General features: G+C 35.7%; 1 protein-coding gene across 1 annotated transcript in view; it reads left to right on the top strand.

Moving 5' to 3' along the window:
• The window catches only part of NCKAP1 (NCK associated protein 1), a 105,748-nt gene that overhangs the window by 29,818 nt on the left and 59,853 nt on the right, over positions 1–16,077 (top strand). The window contains exons 3-8 of the mRNA XM_086361534.1: positions 7,787–7,879; positions 8,037–8,093; positions 8,812–8,954; positions 9,037–9,127; positions 11,728–11,865; positions 12,884–12,932. Coding sequence (XP_086217660.1) covers positions 7,787–7,879; positions 8,037–8,093; positions 8,812–8,954; positions 9,037–9,127; positions 11,728–11,865; positions 12,884–12,932 — 571 coding nt within the window. The remainder of the gene's footprint in view (positions 1–7,786; positions 7,880–8,036; positions 8,094–8,811; positions 8,955–9,036; positions 9,128–11,727; positions 11,866–12,883; positions 12,933–16,077) is intronic.

Below are 16,077 nucleotides of genomic sequence, written 5' to 3'. Positions count from 1 at the left end.
TCCTGGTGCAAGTTATCGTTCTCAGGTAGTGAAATAAAGACTATTTTAATTTCTTTTATTAAACTTTATATTAGTCTTGTTTCCCTACCTAGTGCTATATAACAGACCACCTGAAATCTTAATAGACTTAAAACAGCAACAACTTATTTCTTATTCTGAGGTTGGTCAGGCAGTTCCTCTGCAGGTCTCACCAGTCTTAGGTCACAGCTGAATTCATCTGGTGGGTGGCTGAGGCATGGGGCCTGTTGGGATAGCAGCATGTTGAACCTCTCTTTCGGTGGGATACGATATTTCAAGCTTGCTCATGACACTTCAGGACAGTGTCCTAAAAAAGAACAAAATATGAAGCTATAAGGCTTTGTAAGTTATAAGAGTATCATTTTCCTTGTTTTCCATTCGTCAAAGCAAGTCTCAAGGCTCCCTGAGATGGTAAGGGTGGGAAAATAGACTCATGATGAGAGGAACAGGAAAGTTCTATTGCAAAGAGGCATGGATACAACCTTTAAGTTTTTTGGTGTTTCGGTTCTTTAAAAAACAAAACTCTGCTTTTCAGAATTGAACAGATGCCAATATATACTTGAAAAATGTTGCTTTAATGTATAAAATGAACAGGTTGAATTAGAGCTCTTAGAAGTTCAATCTGTGAGATTGATGAAACTACAATTAAATAGAAGTATTTTCTGAGAAGAAAATAGCATTAGCTTTACTTATTCCTATACTCCTTTTGTCATTGTATGGCAACTTGAATTTTGAAGTGTATTGAAGAGGTATGTTGAACTTTGAAATTTGATTATCTATATTAACGTATTACCCTTTTCTAGTCTGTTTCTATATCTGGAAAATGGTAAGAATGTGCCTTGATTGGGAAGATGACAAAATTCTGGAGGTAGATGAGGGTGATGGCTGCACAACGATGCAAATGAACTACACACTTACCAAATATGACCTTAGTGATATATTTCATGCTGTGTTTTACCATAATTTAAAAAAATGAACCTTGAAAAGCAGTTATGAAGATTGTTTAGTAACAAATATTAAACACTCAATCATGCATTTTTATTAGGTGTGTTAGGAAAACTTTCCCTAGAATTTACTTACTACCTTTTGCTCAGAAAAATGCATTTCTGAAATAGTGAATGCCAGTAGAATTATTTGTATATGATAAAAGGAAAGTTTGATAAGGTCCCATGAACCTTTTTAAGAAATGACTAATCTTGGTGTTAATTTGGATTTTCATGTACTCTTAGGAGATTTACGTATATTTGATATGAGTATGTAATTCTCTTTAGATGTTTCTCATTTTTTATCCTGTAAGGACATAATGAAGTATTTTACCCAACAGATTTATTCAGGGGATTAAATCACCACTCTGTATTAGGATACATGAACTCATGAGATGTGAATTGATACTGATATTGCATTCATTTATAGTTAGCAGTGCAGTGTAAAAATTGATTTCGTGATTTTTCTGTGGAGAAACTTGATCATTTATTTATTTACAGGATATCTGCTACGTTCTAATACTCTAGACCTTGGAGATAACAGCATGAAATAAAACAAACCTTGCCTCTGTGGAATTTCAATTCAAGTTGGGATGTGAGACAACAAAGAACTAAAGTGAATAAATAGGTACTTTTATTTGGAGATAAGTAGTAGGAAGAAATAGAAAGCAGGATAAGGAATTAAGAGAGTAACGTGAGTGAGAAGATTATCTTAGATAAGTGCTCCACAATGGCTTCTCTGAAGTGAAAGATTGAGCTATGAGAAGTGAAGAACATTCCAGACATGGTAACGAGCAAGTGCAAAGGTGTGGGGTGGGGCCAGCCTTGGTGAATTTATTTGATGAGCACAGCATGTGGACTGGTATGACAGCTACTGAGAGAATCTGGAGGAGTGTGAGGGGAGATGAAGTTGTGGAGACTGGCAGGGGTCCTATTTAGATTTTATTGAGACATTGATAAGGACTTTGTATTTTAAGTATGATGAGAGACTATTAGAATTTTTTTAAAGCTCTTTATTTTGAAATAATATTAGACTTGAACAAAAATAGTATAATGAATTCACGTTATACTCTTTACCCATTGTTAATATCTTGTATTGCTGTTGTTCAGTTGCTATGTCGTGTCCAGCTCTTTGCGACCCCACGGACTCCATTAGTTGCTCAAACTAATGTCCGTTGAGTCGGTGATGCCATCCAAACATCTCATCCTCTGTCGTCCCCTTCTCCTTCATTGGGATCCTCTCTTCAGGGTAGTGTGTTGCCTTGAAATGTCCACTCTCCTGTTGCTATGTGGAGAAGACTGAAGAGGCAAGAACAGAATACAGAGACCAGGCAGGAGGCTGCTGTGCTATGAGTGTTGATTACAGAGTGGTGGCAGGACCGTTCCTTAAAGGAGGTTTACCAAATAGTCTCTCTACACTCTTATTTTAAAAAACCTGGTTTAGAATATCTACTAAGAAATTGAACAACCAAACTTCTGTATTTGGTTGTTTTTTTAAGAGAAATAAAATACTTTAGTATATTTTAGGTCAAGAAAAGCTGTTTATTATGCATAAGCAGTTTAGATGATGAAAGAATAATTGACATAGGTGAATAAAGAACTTGAGTCACTTTCCTTTATATTGAAAGTCTGTGAGTTAGCTCTCTTTGTCATTGGTTCCTTATCGTAATTTGTTAGTATCTTTTCTCTGAAAGAATAAAAGTTAGTAAATACTAAATTTCAATCAGTTTAAAAAATTATTTATTTGTGGTTGCACTGGGTCTTCGTTGCGGTGCACAGGCCTCTTCTCTCAGGGCTTCTCTTGTTGCAAGCACCAGCTCTACGTGCATGGGCCTTGTTGGTCTGTGGCATGTGGAATCTGCAGACCAGGGATCTACTTGCATTGACAGGTAGATTCTGCGCCACCAGGGGAGTCCCTCAATCAGTTTTTAAGATACTTATATTTTGTGTAGAAAATGCTTTTTCATTGTACAAAGATTAATTACCAGTATTTTTCATTGAAGAGATATGATCTTATTTTGTGATCTGCATGGCTGTTTATCCTGTTTATTTTGTTTTTACTTTGAATTTTAAGAATAATGGTCCACAGTTAAAAACTTTAATGAAAGCATTGTACAGATATTTTGGTAATATATTTAACCCATGTATCCATGATATGCTTTTAAAGTGTTAGTAAATAGAATCTTACCTTCTCAAAATTGTACTTTTCTATGGTCTGTTACTGATTATATTCTTAAACCATTTCCTACTTTTTATTTACTATGAAATAATGAGATGGGAGGTAGAGGACTTGTTCTGGATGTTGAACCTAGAAGTTAAATACTTTTTGGTAGTGTCTGCTCTCTTTCACTTTAAAAATGAAAATGGAATATTTTTTGCAGTTGAAGCTCAAGAGTTGTAGACACTTTTATTCTTTGTTGTTATAGTTGATTTTTCACGTAGAACTTTATGGAATTTATTTTTGATAAATAGGGAACATAATTGTAACTTTTTATAGAGATGTTGAGAGGATCATGTAAAATACTTGCACACTTTTTGGAACTACCTGCGAAAGAGAGCATGCTCAGTTAATATCAGCTCTTTTTAGGATACTATGAGTAGTATTGAGATTATTTTAAATAGCTTTATTTTTTGCTCATTTTGAAGAAGTGGTTTGTGAGTGTCTTCTGTTATTCACTTACTAATTAATGAGCAGCTTCTGGGTGCCCTGTACATTGTCTTGGCTAAACTGCCCACATCAGCTCCCATTTTAATATTGAGGGTATTAGACTGTGAGAGGTTAAGTTATTTAGCCATGATTTCACAATAAGAGGTGGGCTGGCTAGTGTTAACTTACTAAAATGTTATCTGACACTGCCATATAAAGGTCTTTTTCTTTTTAATTTTTAATTTATTTTTTTAATTGAAGGATAATTACTTTATAGAATTGTGTTGGTTTCTGTCAAACAGCAACATGAATCAGCCATGGGTATACATATGTCCCCTCCCTCTTGACCCTCACTTCTGTCTCCCTCTGCATCCCACCCTTGTAGGTTGATACAGAGGCCTGCTTTGAGTTCCCTGAGTTATACAGCAAATAATGATCTTTTCAGTTTGTTCTAACCACTCATTTGATAGATTTTATATTGAATATTTTTGTGCACAGCTGTATGATACAGGCTGTGGAGTTTGGCACACTGCCTCACAGTGCTGGAGAGAACTATGATACAAGGTAGAAAGTGATAATTATTAGAAACTGTACACATTTAGAAGAGGGAGGTGTTGTTTGCATCAAGGGAAGCAGTTCAGTCAGGGATGGTTTCTTGAAAATGGGGTTAACATTTGAATTGAGTAATTTAGGAGTAGTGAGATTTGGACATGTATAAGTAGAGGAATTTGGACATATCCATAGAGGAAACAGTAGAGAAAATGTGAGATGTTTATATACAATAGTGGATAGTTTGTTTTAGCTACTTAGTATAGTCTGTGAATAGATGTAGGGGAAATTTAGATTGGAAGGTATATTTAGACAAAGGTATGTAGAGCTTTAAAAACTTGAATAATTATTTTGAATTCATATATAATTAGTTCAGTAAATTTGTTTTAACCAGTGTAGAGGCTTTGTTGATGTTGTTCAGTCGCTAAGTCATGTCCAACTCTTTGCTACCCATCAACTGCAGCATCCCCGGCTTCCTTGTCCTTCAGAATCTCTGAGTTTGCTCAGACTCGTCCATTGAATCAGTGATGCCATCCAACCATCTCATCCTCTGTCGCCCCCTTCTTCTCCTTCCCTCAGTCTTTCCCAGTGTCAGGGTCTTTTCCAATGAGTTGGCTCATCACATCAAATGGCCAAAGTATTGGAGCTTCAACTTCAGCATCAGTCCTTCCAATGAATATTCAGGGTTGGTTTCCCTTAGGATGGACTGGTTTGATCTCCTTGGAGTCCAAGGACTCTCAAGAGTCTTCTCCAGCACCACAATTGGAAAACATCAGTTCTTCGGCACTCAGCCTTCGTTAATGGTCCACCTCTCATGTCCATACAGACATTGGACCGTAGCTTTGACTATACGGACCATTGTCAGACTACTAGAAAAACCATAGCTTTGACTATATGGACCTTTGTCAGCAATGTGATGTCTTTGCTTTTTAATATTCTGCCTAAGTTTGTCATAGCTTTCCTTCTGAGAAGCAAGCATCTTTTAATTTCATGGCTGCAGTCACCATCTGCATTGATTTTGGAGCACAAGGAGAGAAATTCTGTCACTGTTTCTACTTTTTCCCCTTCTATTTGCCATGAAATGATGGCACTGAGTGCCGTGATCTTAGCTTTTTGAATGTTGAGTTTTAAGCCAGCTTTTTCACTCTCCTCTTTCTCCCTCATCAAGAGGCTCTTTAGTTCTTCTCTTGCTGCCATTAGAGTAAGTATCTGCATTTCTGAGGTTGGTATTTCCCCCATAATCTTGATTCCAGCTTGTGATTCATCCAGCCTGGCATTTCACATGATGTACTCTGCATGTAAGTTAAATAAACAGGGTGACAATATACAGTAGAGGGTAGTTATATACAATTTTGGGGAAATACATTGTAATGAGAAATTGAGACCATGATGAGATTTTACTGTTAAAAAAGAAGATGGGAGTGGGGATGAAATCCCCCCACCTCCATGTGAAATAGTAGGAAGAACACTTTATTAGGAGTATGGATGTGAAATTTTAATCCTGGCCCATTCATATTAACTAGGTATAAAACTTTGGGGAAGACTCTTTTAAGTTCTGTGGGCATTAGCTTCTTAATATGCGAAATGAGAATTTGTATAAAAGATCATTAGGGCCCATAATAAGATGGTAATCTGTCATTTTTTGTTCAAACTAGACACCGAAATTGAAAGGAGGCACTATAAATATAAACCCAGCAGCAACCAAGTTATATTTTTGCTTTTTATCCTGTTAGGAGTTTACTTTCACCTGTTACATTTCAAAATTAAAATTTAAAGTACTGAAAAGCAGGGAAAAGGATTGATATCAATTATAAATGTTAAATGTTGTTGAACAAGGTAAAGGTAGTATCATCTGAGGGAATAGAATCATTTTAAAATAAGTATCTGCTTGATGTTGTGAGTGGTAATGATTAAAAGTGTGCATGCTGCCACTGGTGCTAAGTCGCTTCAGTCATGTCCGACTCTGTGGGACCCCATAGACGGCGGCCCACCAGGCTCCCCAGTCCCTGGGATTCTCCAGGCAAGAACACTGGAGTGGGTTGCCATTTCCTTCTCCAATGCATGAAAGGGAAAAGTGAAAGTGAGGTCGCTCAGTCGTGTCCGACTCTTCGCGACCCCATGGTCTGCAGCCTACCAGGCTCCTCCATCCATGGGATTTTCCAGGCAAGAGTACTGGAGTGGGGTGCCATTGCCTTCTCCAAAAGTGTGCATGTAAATATAGAATTGTTTTGAAACAGATATACCTCAGTTTGCCTGGTTTTAAGGGGAAGTAGAGTATAACGAAGTATAAACTTTGTTTATACTTTTTTTAAAATGTCCTCACAGAATCGGACACGACTGCAGCGACTTAGCAGCAGCAGCAGCAGGGACTGCAGTATTTAGGGTACTGTATAGTAGTAGAGTCTACCAGAACACTGTGCTTGCTACTGTAAATAGCCTTTTAATAGGTATATTTTTAATCCTTTGATGTTATGCTTACTGTTAAGAATTTTCTGACTTATCATAATGTGTAGAGGCACCCCTACCCCCAACTCTCCTGTGTTAGGTGTCAGTAAGAACTGCAGGAGGGTCTTAAAACTGGATGGCCTTTGATAGCCAGTTTGATATTTTGAACCATTTTCTCGTATTTTCTGGTTTTCTCATGTCCTAGGTAAATTATATTTAACATGCATTCAGATCACCTGGGTATATTGTTAAATGGCAGATTCTGATTTGCGGTGAGGCTGAGATCCTCCTCTTCTAACAAGTTTCTACATGATGTGGACATTTCTATTCTGTAGGCTACATTCAGAATATCAGATAGTTCTAGATGATTGTGTTGAAGTTTGGCAGACTTATGGTTTACTGCATACATGTCCAGTATGGCTGGATTCTATCAGAAGTTATATTAATAGTTGTTTTAAAAGAAAACTTAGGACTTTTGTAAATTTAATAATACAGTTGATTGAAATAATGTTTGTCTTTTGTATTCACATTTCCCTCTTCATATGTTTATGCGTCTTAACTCTAGTTTTGCTTCTTTCTCATTTCTTTTTTGTTGTTGTGATTTTTGCTTTTCTTTAATGTATTATTGTGTTTTGTGGATCTGGTCAGGGAACCGTTACTGTATTTTATGTTTGTATCTACATTTTATTTTGCATGCGTAACGTGGCTTTGCCTGGATGTTCTTTTTGGTAAGTTCCAAATTTATAAAGCATATTGTTTTTTGTAGTATAAGTTATAATATTTTTCACCTTCTTTTCTCCCACTTTTAGTAATGTGATCACGCTCATGAGTTGCTTTCAGTTTTTTTTTTAAGAGTTCATTTGATAGTTATTTTTTTCCTAACACTTTCCAGTTTTTCTTAATAGTAGTGCAGTTTGGTACTAATCTGCTTTGATTCGTTTTATAGCCTCACACTGTCAGTTGCTGGCCACTATTTAGAAGTTGCTGTTTCGAGTATTTTGGTTTTTTAAAAGAGCCTTAATCATCTAGAAATATTCTTCTAAAAGCTTGTGCTTTCATATAGCAATCATAAAAGAAGATAGTTTGTATTAAACGTAATAATTTTGTTCACAGTAAACAGTGCATTCTAATTTTGTTTTCACAGCAACAGCTTGCACAACTGCAGAAAGAAAAATCAGAGATTCTGAAAAATCTGGCATTATATTACTTCACATTTGTAGATGTTATGGAATTTAAGGTATGTATTTTAATACATACAGTTTAATATTTCAGAGATAAATTGATATTTGTTAATTGTATAAATTGTTCTGTCACTTGTGGATAATAAAGTATGTTTTTTCTGAATTTAGTAGTAGTCATATAAGTAAAAGATTAAAATAAACTTTTGTTTTCAGGACCATGTTTGTGAATTGCTGAATACTATTGATGTTTGCCAAGTCTTCTTTGACATTGTACGTATAATTTTCAGAAAAATTTCTAATTCTTCTCTCTGCTTATAGTAGTAGAACTAAGGGGATCAAATGCTTTTCTTTAGAGATAATTTATATAATTAGTATATAAAATTTCAGCATTGAATTTGGCTTTATTTTTTAAGGTAAGGAGTTATACTGTATCTCTCTTTTTACTTACTTATTTGATTGTCATTGAATATAAATCTTGTACATATTGGGAAATAGTTGTTAATTTTAGTATTTTATTTTAATAGGCTCAATTTTAAAAGGTTACACAAATAATTTTTTCTCCATAAAAGGCATACTTGATAAAATCTTTCTTAATAAGACAGTTTCTAGATATAAGAAATCAGTGAAAAACATCACTGAGTTAATGGTGAACCTATTCATTAACTTAATACTCCTTTTTTCTTACTTAGTGAGAATTGCTTCCATGCTTATTATTCTGGTTTTGGCTATTCTTTTAAATTGTTAGCAGTTTGAATAGGGTGATCACCAACTCTTTGTAAAATTGTGTTACAAGCACAAAACTATTATCTGTAACTCCCAAAGTTTAGACATGTTTTTGGTGAAAGGAATTAGGTAGAATTTCAGAAATGGGGATAAAATAAATAACTACAGAAAATTATTAGCTTCCAGTAGCTGCCATGAAGATTCTTTTGTGTGTGCTTAAAAGTTTGTGAAATAAAAAGTTGAATTTAATGTTTTTTTCTCTTAGACTGTAAACTTTGATTTAACAAAGAACTACTTAGATTTGATCATAACATATACAACACTAATGATACTGCTGTCTCGAATTGAAGAAAGGAAGGCAATCATTGGATTATACAACTATGCTCATGAGATGACCCATGGGGCAAGGTATACCTGCATTAAAGAAATCTGTGTGAAGTTCTCAATTTGATGGCTTACAATTCAGTGATATTTATGTGTCTGTTTTAAGTGACCGAGAATACCCACGCCTTGGTCAGATGATTGTGGATTATGAAAACCCTTTAAAGAAAATGATGGAAGAATTTGTGCCCCATAGCAAGGTAAGAGCTGGGTTTTAGGGGTGCTTCAATAGGCATATGAGAGCTTTAGGGTGGATAGAGTGATAAACTGCTTCTAAGAAAGAAAATCTTAATGAGATATGATTTATAGTTATGTATGGTTTTATCTAATTGTGAACCAGAGAACTCCTTAATTATATCCAGAATCATGAATGGAAAGTCTGGAATATATTGATCCATTTTGGTTCTCTATAGGATATAGAGTTAATGAAGTTTAGTACCTGAGAATGTCTACTAGACTCATATCAGACTGCTTCGTTCTAATCCCAACTCTGACAGTTACTGTGTATTATTGGGCAGATTACTTAACCAACTTCACTGTATCTCAGTTTTCTTATCTATAAAAATGCAGTAATAGTAGTCCTACTCTATATGGCTGTTATGAGTACTAAATGAGTTATTTTGTGCAAAGTGTTTCCACACATAGTATTTGATAAATCTTAGTTATGTTATTAGAATATAGCCTCGTAATGAGAAAAAATTGCAGGAGTTTGTGATAATTTGAAATGTCTGTCTTTTATGATATATTAAAAAATAGTTCTTAATGAAATAATTTTGGTTTAGGGTCATGCCATTATAATGGCTTCTCTGAGGGAGGGCTAGTTCCTTAGCATGTCAAGGAAGTTTATAGGTATCCTCATAAAGATAAGGAAATTGAGGACTGGAAGTGGTGTGATGAAGTAAGCCATTTGGCAGCAGTTGTGGCAAAACGAGGGCTGGGGTATTAGAATCTTGGTTCATTGTTCCCTTTGAATGATGGGAGTTAGGTTTTAATAATACAGTGTTTTATATGAATCTGTGCTTTATTTTTTTGACATACAGTTAGCAGCAAGAATTTTCCTTCAGTTTTCTTACTCCCATGAAAATTCTAAAGATGCATTTCCAGTTTAATTTCTCTGCAGAGCTATATTATACCCACAGATTTATGTAGATTTAATGTCTTAGAGTTAGTTGTACCATTAGCTTGAAAGAGTCTAGTAGATGATACCAATTTTGAAGTAAAAATCAGCATTGTAGATGGAAGTGTCGGGGTTTTTCAAAGTGCTAAACAGATCATCACCACCTGTCTCTTTGATTTTGTTAGTGCTTTTACCTCAGCTACTCATCTCTTGTTTTTTCTCTGGATCTGTTTCTAACTTTCTGCCAATCAGATATGGCTTTGCTTTTAGTTACCCACTTCAAATTTGGCTCTTTTCCCAGTTAAATGATAAACATTTATTTTAAAGGCTGTTATATCTTTATTTAGGGCTTCCCTGGTGGTTCAGATGGTAAAGAATCTGCATGCAATGCAGGAGACCCAGGTTCAATCCCTGGATCTGGAATATCTCCTGGAGAAGGGAGTGGATACCCTCTCCATTATTCTTGCCAAGAGAATTCCATGGACCGAGGAGCCTGGTGGGCTACAGTCCACAGGATCACAAAGCGTCAGGCACAACTGAGCAACACCTTCACTTTCACCTCATATATCTCTAAGTTCTCCATAGCCATTAGCACATACTAGACTGTTAATAATTACTTGAGGAGAATTGTCTATTTGGATTAGATCAGTATTTTCCTAATCTTGATTTTTCCAATATTCTATGATATCTCAGGGCTTTGATGTTAATAGAAAGTCACTCAGTTGTGTCTGACTCTTTGCGACCCCATGGACTATAGCCTTTCAGGCTCCTTGGTCCATGGAATTCTCCAGGCTAGAATACTGGAGTGAGTAGCCTATCCCTTCTCCAGGGGATCTTCCCAACCCAGGAATTGAACCCAGGTCTCCTGCGTTGCAGGCGGATTCTTTACCAACTGAGCTACCAGGGAAGCCCAAGAAAGACCACCATATATTTACTAGGATTTGTTCAAATTAATTTAAAAAATTATTCAAAATCACTTGGTGCAGTGATAAAAACAGTTCCTAGGTTTTACTCCCAGACGTTCTGGCTCAGGCAGAGCCCTGGATTTTCTTTTTCTGAACAAACTCTCCTGGCAATTTATGCATAGCCAGATTAAAGGACCACTCTGTACAGAATTTTTAGGAACCAGGAGTGACTAGCAAAAGAGTTAAAAGCAAGCAAGAAGCAAATGAGATGAAATCATTAATAGACTAAATGGCAAATAGAAATAATTTATTGAGATAAAGTACAGTGGATCATTTTTAGAAGGCATTCTTTGAAGAAATATGAAACATGTTGAGCTCTGTTAACACTTAGTCATATAACCTTAAGTACCACTTTTTCTTGCAGTGAGCACTATTGGAGTAGAAAGTGATACACAAAAGGGTGACGCTAGACTCTGTGTCATTTTTAAAGTAAAGATCACACGATTGCCCTACATTTTCACCTTTAAGAAAGTAACGTGATTTGCTGAGCTAAGCTTTAGCTGAGGAATGCAGAATCTATGTAACTTTCATGAAATTAAAAACAAAAATCTAGAGCATAACTGGAACCCACCTCAAGTGTCATATGGGGCATACTTATAATTAGGCTCTTGTTTTATGATGGTACAGTTAGAAACACACAGCACTTGTAGCTGGAAATTAAATGGAAAGTAAAAAAACCAACTCATTCTTCAACTTTCTGTTTTTCTGTTTTAATTAGTCTCTTTCAGATGCACTAATTTCTCTTCAGATGGTGTATCCTCGAAGGAACCTTTCAGCTGACCAGTGGAGAAATGCCCAGTTGCTGAGTCTCATCAGTGCCCCCAGCACAATGCTTAATCCCGCACAGTCTGACACTGTATGGTTCTGTACTTTCTTTTTTGAATGAAAAGAGTAAAATTTTTTTTTTTTAAATCAAGCAATGCTGTTGCACTTTTTCTTCTAATTAGTATTAGCCTGTCAGTGAAGTTTATTGTAAAATGCTCATTATTTACATTGTACTATTCACAGTTTTTTAATTTCTAAATGCTGATGCCGAGTACAGTTAGCAGTATGAGTTCTTTTAAGGCTTAAAAATTTGCTTTGTTTTCTTATGGTAGACAATTTGGAAGATTCAGAAAATTAGAAGAAAACAAAAATCACCCCAAATCTTACAGACTTACTAGAGAAAGTCACTATTGTATTCTGTTAAGTTTCTTTTCAGTCTTTTTTCTGTGTATATAAACAGAGATGTTATGCATATGGAGAATAAACACACATAATTACTGACTTGGGTGATATAGTGAGCATCCAGGCACATACTTTTTTTTTTTTAATAAAATTTTATCCTTTGAAATACTGCAAACTCTGCAGTAAACTTGGGAAATTTGGAAGTAGTTATTTACTAAATTGAAAACAATTTAGCAACCGTGTTTTTTAAAGAGAAGTTTCAGTGTGTGTGAATTTGAAAGAGGCACAGCTTTCTTTTTTTTTTTCTGGTTTGGAAGCTTCCAAATTATGTTTATTCCAACTTACCCATGTATCTGTCTGGCCCTTGTCTTTAATTACAGTCCCCCTGCCCGCACCCCAAGGCACACACTCCCTTCTCCACGTAGCTATGATCTTCTCGAATTGATGGAAACCCTGTGTTTTTCATTCAAACTTAAACTCTTCCAAAAGACTGTTCTATACATCTGAGAAAGAGGCACCGCTTTCATTGTCTTTTATGGACTGCGGGTATAAATATAGGTTATAAAACTTGCATCCAGTTTTTCAACTATGTTGTGGTGGTATTTGAACCAAGAATTGAGTAGTCAGACTTCTTAGAAGGAAGAGGAGGAGTGACTCAGTGCAGAATTTTTTCCGTTAAATCACAAATTTATATTTTCTTTTTTAAGATGCCTTGTGAATATCTCTCTTTGGATGCCATGGAAAAATGGATTATCTGTAAGTAAAATTGGTTAGTTTTATGACTGCTCCTCAGATTTAAGTTTTAGAGAGAAATAACAGTACATGGATTGCTTTAATACCAAGCACTGTGCTAAGCCTTCTGTGTGCATCATCCAGTCCTTATATTGATCTGGTTAGAGTAGGTTGGTCTAGTTGATAGATGAGGAATTAAAGTTTAGTCCACATGACAAGTAAGTGACAAAGACAGAGGACCTTCAAGGCTCGTGGTCTACATTATATTGCCTCTCAACAAGGCCATCAAAAGTAAATTTTTATTTTTAATCAGTTTCTTGGTACTGCATTTATTCAGTTGTTTTTGTTTTTAAATTATTTTAGTACATATAATAGACATCTCATATGTTTGCATGGGAAATAAAATTACTTGTTTGCATGCCTACAGAGTTCACAAACTATGAGAGAAATAGACACACAGATACCGTATAAATGAAAACTACTATAATTTTTTCTACCACCCCCAGGTCCACTTGCAGAGGGGAATAATTTTGAGCAGTTTGTACTTTTTAGTTCTTATAGTTCTTGTTTCTTAATTTATTAACATTTAGGCATTATTTGATGACTTTTTATTATACTGTTTCTAAAACTGGTGAATGACCAATTTTTCTTTTTTAGTGATTTTTGGACTGGTACTTTTTTATAAAATACATTGAAACTGAATTAGTGGAATTATCAGAAATAAAATAATAAGCAAAGATGAAATAAAAGCCTACATTTTAATTATTAGATTCAATATTTAAGTGTTAATCTAACAATTAAATATTTAATCTAACAATTTGATTGTTACTAGGTTTCTACCCCTAAGTTGCTATCAGTGAAAATTTTTCTAAATGAAAGTTTCTAAATACTCTGAGTTCTATACTTAATCTCATGCACTGGCGGTTTGAGTAATGCTGTTACTAGTATGAAAGAGGAAGAATTTAACACACGTTGCCTGTCCTTAGCCATTTTTATTAATTATAACTTTTACATTGATCAGGTTTGTGATCCTTATATTTTTTTCTGTAATGATTGTTAAGGTTTTTATGCTTTTGTGGATTTAAAAAGACAGCTTTCGGAGTATTAATTTTGCTCAAAAGCATGGTGATCCTTGGTTGTTTTATGTTTATGGATATATGGATGAAGAACCCATGTGATTAGTAGTTAGGTGGCTTGAGTGACCTCTGATGTTATATAGAACTATTTCTATCCAGTCTCTACCTTGAAAGTGTTCAAAGTGTTAGTCGCTTAGTCTTGTCTGAGTCTTTGCAACCCCATGGACTGTAGCCCATCAGGCTCTTCTGTCTATGGAATTCTCCAGGCAAGAATACTGGAGTGGGTAGCCATTCCTTCTCCAAGGGATCTTCCCGACCCGGGATTGAATCCAGGTCTCCTGCACTGCAAGCAGATTCTTTACCATCAGAACCACCAGGGAAGCCCAGTCCCACTACTTAAATGGGAGTAATGAATGCAAGGCTTTGTGTAATGAACAGTGAGGTGAAGTCAGAAGGCAGAATACCCTAATGGAGGATGCCTGGGCATGGAAAAGGCAAACTAATTCGGGAGAGTTGCAACTGCCAAAAGTCAAGACAGTTTGCTCAGTTTTGCTGCTTTCATTTATTTGAGCCTTGAGTAGAATTTAATAGAGTTACATCAAACTTTGCACTTCTCTCTCCCTCCCACTTTTTTTTACTTTTCTGTTTTTGACACCAATTCCTGCACTAGAACTTTCTATAAAAGATAGTCTATTTTCTTTACAGCTTTGCTGTAGGTTAGTTGAAAGAGTAGTAGTATCACCTTGAAACTTATTAGATATGCAGAATATTGATTTCCATCCTAGGACTTCTGATGAAAAACTCTGAATGGATCCCAGCAACCTGTGATTTAATAAGCCTTCCCAGTGATTCTGATAGGAAGCCAAAGTTTGAGAATCACTGGTCTAGATTCTAGCCTGGGGCTAAGGGTTGTTGGGGGTTCCCAGGTGGTGCTAGTGGTAAAGAACCCGTCTGCTAATGCAGGGGACATAAGAGGTTTAATCCCTGGATTGGGAAAATCCCCTGGAGAGCATGGCAATCCACTCCAGTATTATTGCCTGGAGAATCCCTTGGACAGAGGAGCCTGGCGGGCTACAGTCCTCAGAGTCACAGAGTCAAACACTACTAAAGTGACTTAGCACGTAGCATGAGGGATGTTGAGGGTCTGGAATGTTGAGGATCCAGCTCCTTTGAATGCGATTTCACAGTAACTTGGGGCTTCCCTGGTGGCTCAGACAGTAAAAAATCTGCCTACAGTGCAGGAAACCTGGGTTCGATTCCTGGGTTAGGAAGATGCCCTGAACAAGGGAATGGCTACTCATTCCAGTGTTCTTGCCTGGAGAATTCCATGGACAGAGGAGTCTGGCGGGCTGGAGTTCATGGGATCATAAACAGTCAGACATGACTGAGTGACTAACACAGTAACTTTATACAGTAACTTATCCTGGTACTCTTTTCAGAATTTGTTCTTACTTTATTGACTGTACCCAGATGACTCCTTATGGAAGATCTCTTTTTAAATTGATAGTACAGTCTTTCTCTCTTCAAAGATTTTCTCCAACTTTCTTGTTTAGTATTGATTTTGTCTTATTTCCTACATTTTTATGACTGAAAAAAAATTTTTTTTTCCCGTCCTTTTGCCAAGAACTTAGTGGGGAAAGGAGGTTAATGTGTGGTTTAGTTAATAGACTATCTTCCTAATCTTGGGCTATTTTAATTTACCTTTTATTGACCTTATAATAAATGAATATACTTTATAATATAACCCATGTCTTATGTAAGTAAAGTTTACAATGACCCATAATGACACTGATAATATTCTCGGAGAAACTTTTATTATCAACAGAAGTGTTATGAGTCTAAGTGTAAATTGAGGTACAAGACACTAAGTGAAATCTCATTTTAGTAAAGGGATTCGAGTATCATGTATCAGTGCATGAGGCAAAAATTTTCACAGAACTTCTCTTGAGGATTGTAAAAATTTCCATAAAGGTGTTTTGTTTCTTTGGTTATGTACCAGATCAAATAATTAGATTTGCATTTAGGGACCCTAAGTATAAAAAACATCTTAATATATTTCAGGGATTTTTAAGGAAGTTATTAATAAATGTACT

Source organism: Bos grunniens, chromosome 2 (genome assembly GCF_055505025.1).
Source record: "Bos grunniens cultivar Pamir isolate PY7600 chromosome 2, Bosgru_T2T1.0, whole genome shotgun sequence".
NCBI classification, from domain to species: domain Eukaryota; kingdom Metazoa; phylum Chordata; class Mammalia; order Artiodactyla; family Bovidae; genus Bos; species Bos grunniens.
This window is presented reverse-complemented; position numbering and strand designations above follow the sequence as displayed.